This window comes from Bombus pascuorum, chromosome 1 (assembly GCF_905332965.1).
Source record: "Bombus pascuorum chromosome 1, iyBomPasc1.1, whole genome shotgun sequence".
Taxonomy (NCBI): Eukaryota; Metazoa; Arthropoda; class Insecta; order Hymenoptera; family Apidae; genus Bombus; species Bombus pascuorum.
Window position 1 is genome coordinate 28,342,462 of NC_083488.1, and position 6,000 is coordinate 28,348,461.

Below are 6,000 nucleotides of genomic sequence, written 5' to 3' on the forward strand. Positions count from 1 at the left end.
GCAGTAATTTATCTGAATCGTAATTCTGAATCTTCGTAGATTCGTATAGTTTTACGATATTCGTCTTACGACAGTCGCAGATGCGATCATCGCGAGATTCGAAACGATTTCGATGTTTTCAGACGTACGTAAAATATTTCAGCAACCTATCATTTGCTCTGGCTATAGTAGTTCGCTTCAAGTGTTTTATTCCCATCGCTGTACGACGCAACTACGCGCGCATGCAGTCTGCTTGTTTCGAGGTCGTTCGTTGATGAAGTAGTTTGGCTCGCGTTTATCTCGCTGGGCCATCCTTACTTTGTCATTACGCGGTGCGACCGCGGTTGGAAATTTTCGTGGCAACGCGTCCACCAGCTGCTACGTCTGAATCACGCTATTCTATGGAATATCGTTATTGTCATCAATCCTGCTCGTCTAGTCATCGTAATAACGATCTCGCGATCAACTCGCGTCGTCAAAAATCGTTTCAAGCCTCTTTCGAGTAATATCTTTTAATTTCTTCCAAATTACCGCGAGACATTCTCCAAATCACCTCGTTTCCACTTGATAACCTCGATTACGCGCGAGTATTAGAGAAATCGTTGGAAGACCGAAGAATTCGGTTTACATTGGAAGATCCGGGAGACTGTCGGATAACGCGAAAGAGCAAATGTTCGGCGAGAAAGGAGGAGATGTAACGAGGCAACGGAATCCAGCCTTTTTCTTCAATGGCACGCGTTTCTTTGTCCAGGTACGTGGAATCGGCGACGATTAGAGAGAGAACGGAGGCGCACGCTTCGCGTTGCGAGCGACGTGTCGCGATCCGATACGTTTTTACTTTTTTGTCACGGATAGAAGCGCAAAGACGCGAGAACGCGTGCGGTGGGCTTGATATCCTGTGAAATTGAGTCCAACGAGCGAATTCCTTTCTCCATCTTCTGTCAGATGGACAACTTTTTTCTAGATTCGAATCAAAGGTAATAAAAATGTCGCTACGTGGCGGTTGGTCGACGCGTGCTGAGATTTCTATTCGAACATCGAAACACTGGTTGAACATTGCTGTTTTAACGATCCGCGTTTCAAGTATAAAAAAATTCATTTACCTTTTACTCTGGTCCCTCTTTAATCGATACAAAAAAAGTCGTAAAATTTGAAAATCAAGCGGTTCGCTCGCGAGGTCGTATCAACGTTTAATTAACTTTATTGGAATGGTTGGAACAAAACAACGCATCAAATCGACGATTACTTCCTCGTGGCCATCGAACGAACATCGACGTTCCCGTTTCCCCGATCGAAATGATATCCATTCGGCCGCACGAATCAATTTGGCCGATCGCGATCGATAACCATTCGCTCGCAACGTGCAATCTGTCCTGCCGTGTAATTATGCCGTGGGCCCGTTTAATGGTTCTTAAGCGACGAATATTGATCGTGCAGGAAGCGAGGGGCTCCTCGGGTCAAATTGCTGGTCGAGCGGTGGATAAATCATCGAACAATTTGATCCATTAATTTTCCGTTTTTTAAATCGACCTCAGCTGTGTGTTCCGCTCTTAATACCATCGACGAACGTTCTCATTCGACGATGGTTCGTGCGAGAATCTATACCGTTCGGCGACGACTTAAGGAGAAGTTATTCGCGGGTTCCGAAAGAATTACGTCGCGATGCACTATTTTCGGGACACGAATGGTTCGTACATCACGATTATGATCGCGGCGCTGTCGTAACAGCGTCGCAGAGGGGACGCTGATTAATCGGAAGGTAAATATTTTTCCAGGGCTCGATAAGATCCACGCGATGCGTCTACTTTGGTTACGGCTGCCGATGCTGACTCGCGGCTCTGGAATCTGAAAAATTCCGCGCCACGCTTCCCCTAACTCGCACGAAAATAGGCCGTCGATATTACACGTGGCGGACACGAGTATCGACGATGCAAGTATCTGTCTTTACGTCGGTCCCGCTAACGGCCTGTTAAAGACGCTCGTAGAGCCGAGCATCGGCAGTCGAGCATGGTTGATGGTTAATAAAAAAAAACTGTTGTATTATGATGTCATTGTTGGCTCGTTGGCTCAAAATTAGATTCAGGCTGGTAGGATTTAATGACGCATTTATTGCGTCGTATAAAATTGACCGATAGGTACGTAGGGCGGTTCACCGAAGACGTTCGAGGTGGCTATTGTCACGTGTAACTTTCGCAGATAATTGTAATTTGGATTTTCTTCGTCTCGTTTCACGATAGAAGCTACGCGAAGCAACGGAGGAAGAGATACAATTGTCGATGCAGTCGGCTCTGCCGCGATCCGCGTTTGCAGCAAGGTCGGTCGAACGATTTCCGTTACGAGCCGCGTCTACGGTAAACGATTCGCGCGGCGCACAGAATGGCCGTGGTAAACAGAAAATAACAGAAGCTTCGGAACCTCGGACGAAGTAGCGTTAACTCACTAACTTTAGGAGTTTGTTATTTCGGTTTTGCCGTTAACTCCCGCGAGCCAGCGACAAGAGACATTCGCCAGACCACCACGAAACGGTCCATCCGCCTCCTTCCTCTCAGCTCGGCCGAGTTGTCGACTTTCCGGCGTGTCCAATCGGGTCCACCACCGCTATCCTCGTGCTCCAAAATAACCGAAACACGCGATATTACCGCACTACGTGACGTAAGATCCTCGTGGTTCGCGCGGATTTCTAGCAACGACGGATCAACTCCGCTGCATCAACGAGACGCACGGTCGAGTTCTTGAAGCCACGTTGACGTTGCATTCTGCCACGTTGAGTTATTTTAATTGTTTCTCCGTGTTTTACCGTGCGTGACGTATAAGAATGATCATCGTGTTAAATACGGCGTAGTTGATTCTGCGCCGCAAGAATGAGATAAATGGATTTTATAATATTCGGATGGCGGTTTTGGGACCGATCGTTTCTTCATATTACTGGATTTCAGATTGAATTTAGTTTCCAACACTTTGCAATTTTCTGTTAATAAATGGTTGAAAAGAAAAGGACGATGTTAATACAGAATATGGAGCGGACAGCACAAACTTGAAATTAATGTTTCAATTCTTGTCTTCCTTCTAAATCGTAAGATCCTCTTGAGACTGCAAGGACTCTGATTATCCAAAAATTGATAAAAAATTCCTCGATTCCCCTTTTGATACTCTACCACTCGAAAAACGTAAAACGCGACTTCGATCAAGGCAACCCTCGACAAAAGACGACCACTTGGCGCGACGTTGTATCTCGTTCTGATCGCGCTACGCGGCCATTTTGTCGAGGTGCGTCAATGGGAATAATCGCGTGGAATTCGTGTCGTCCGCGGCAGGACGATCAAAAGGTCTTTACGTACTACGGTGAACGGAACACCGTGGCTTCTTTTCATCCTCCGCCTCCCACCTCATCCCGGGCTCCTTTATAAGAACACTTACAATGGACCACACGCATACCGGTGACCTCGAAGCGAGTGCGCTTCTTACAGGGTCAGGGGCATGTGTCATCTATCTTGGGGAGGTTCATATTCAGTCGGTGACACTAATGCCTGCTCTTCGTTCTACGGGCAAGAGCTTTATCTCGCCGAACACGCGCGACGCCCGCGCGTTTTTTGCCCGAGCAATCTGTTCGATGACAGACAAACGGGCTAACTATGTGGAAAAGCCAGTTTGGAAGATTCGTCGATCGTCTAAAAGAATTTGATAAAGTCTACGATCTTTTTACGTAGTTTTCACTCTTATCTTCGCGATAAATTGTCACGTAAAACGACAAGGATGGTCGTCTGAATTATGCCCTTTTTTTTAACAAGCTTCGTTTTTCTTTCCTTTATTCTTTCAACTTTCGGCTGTAATTATGGACTTTCGAGTGGTCGGTCGATAGGTTGTCGGCTTTTCGAAATAAATCAGTATTTTTTGTCACAGTGATGTTAATGTTACGAAAACTTAGGAGGAGGTTTAATGACTGTTTACGACTTTGGGATCTGAATGGTGACACTGTTTGTGACTCGTGCCTTATCAGGATGTGCTTTGGTATTCGAGATTTGATATTCCAGCAACGCTAACACGAACCTAAATATAATTTTCTAGAGTATGATTACGATGTTCTTTAGAATGCAGTTAAGCGATGTAAATAATTGTATTACGTATTAATAAGTGGAATTAATGTTGCAGTGGCCAACGTGGTTTTATCGGCCAGACTTCCCTCTCGGTACATCACTACCCACCGGTCACGTATCAAATGCCAGCAGTGTTCCTACTTCGTCGCCTTTGTACTCCAGGACCCACTCGCAATCGGAGGCTCCCAAGGCTCCCGACTTCCTCGATAGCAGTAAAATTCATGGGCAAACTCCGACAATATGCACGGTAAGACGAACCATACAATCCCTTTCACGTTTCTCGATATTCGTACAGGAAGATTTAAAAAGCTCGACATTCGGTGATCAAGCTTTTCCTCCAAAATTGCTATAACTTCGCCATTGATTAAAAAAGAGGAAGAGTTAATATTCATGCACAAAGAACGTTCCGCCCTGTGAATTTTAATCGAGGAGAAATCAACTTAGAATCGTTGTACCGTACCACTATACATTTTAAACGTACCCCGACCTCGATGCATCTTTTACACGTAAAACACACCGCGGTAGAATAACCAAGCTGCATCACTCGCGATATCATGAAAATCGCTGGCGTAAACGGGCCAGTAATCGCCACGAACATCGACATGCAATTTTCTCGTGCAACGCGTAATTCGGAATTACTAATTTCACGAGGACATTTTTGTACGCGCGAGCAGGTGACATGGAAGAAATTCGGTTGCAAACACGATACGAATCCCTCGTTTTACACTTAATCAGCCGTAAGTAACATGCAACACGGTCTTCGCCACCTCTTTCAATATTCTCCCCGCGCAGGAAGCTTTAAAAATAAAATATGCGCGCAGACGCGATGAGCATGGATGTCGCGCAGGTTGCGCACAGTCGAACGGGAAATTAAGTTGTCGAAGAGGGACCGCGAGCGGATAGATTGAAACGTTGCATTGAGCGCGATCCTGTGATCGATAATAGGCTGCCCATGACGGCCAAGAAGAAGCGAGCGAGTCTCGTTACGATGTCGTTATTAAAATTCCCATCGGGTAACGCTGTCACCTGCGTTGAAATTATCGGCTGATTGATTGCCGGCTATTTTTGCAAAATGCGCATGCCGAGGCTCTCGTCATTTTTATGCCACCGCGTACCACGAGCAGCGTGACGCTTGCGTTTCAGGAAAGCAAGATATGACTTTCTGAGAAACGCCTCGTCGACGGAATTTCTCTATTTACGGCGCGACGATAGTTGCCGTAGAAATGGCTTTGGCATACTTGTAGAGAAGCGCGCGATGATAGGTCTAATCGCGCGGTTACGTTTCTCGCTACGAAGTTGACGATTGCACGAAAGTTCTTCTCATCGTCGAATTATCGGTTTCAAAAGTGTACGTACGTTTCACCGCGTAACTTTGACGCGTGGAAAGAAGCTTCGAGTTGCTACCTATATGGTTCGATCGGCGACGGGGATCGCGTCGCCCTCGTCGCTCGACCACGGAACTCATTTCCGAGTCTCGGAACCAGGGGGTTCGATTTAATGGGCGACGACATGACACAGTGAGCCGCTGTCGATCGATATTCAATTTACAGTTTTGTGACAAAACGGTGGACACGGTAGAGAGACGAGTTCGCGGAAGCAAAGACCCCGATCGTCGGTCTAAGGGGGCGTTGGAGTCATTTGTCAAGATCGAAACGACGCGACGCAACGCTTCCCCTGAAACGATGAAACCGCGTGGGCGTGCGTGGCTCGTTAGGGCGCTGTCGTGGCCCCTCGTTAGCGGCGATGCGCCTGCAACAAATGATTTAAATATAATACTTAATAATGCCACACCGTGGCACCGGGGTGTATTCAATGCGCCGCGCACTTTTGTTTCTCGATTATTATTATCCCGCCGCGTAAATCGTGTCCCGCGATATTAATGGCGCGTACGGAGCGAGCAGTCGCGGCAGCGATCAATCTCGTTGTC

The 6,000-nt window shown here is 46.8% G+C and overlaps 1 protein-coding gene across 1 annotated transcript in view; it reads left to right on the forward strand.

The window, feature by feature from the left end:
* Nucleotides 1-4,425, forward strand: part of LOC132916038 (uncharacterized) — a 29,961-nt gene extending 25,536 nt beyond the window's left edge. Inside the window, exon 2 of the mRNA XM_060975782.1 lies at nucleotides 4,129-4,425. Coding sequence (XP_060831765.1) covers nucleotides 4,129-4,425 — 297 coding nt within the window. The remainder of the gene's footprint in view (nucleotides 1-4,128) is intronic.
* Nucleotides 4,426-6,000: the final 1,575 nt, after the last annotated feature.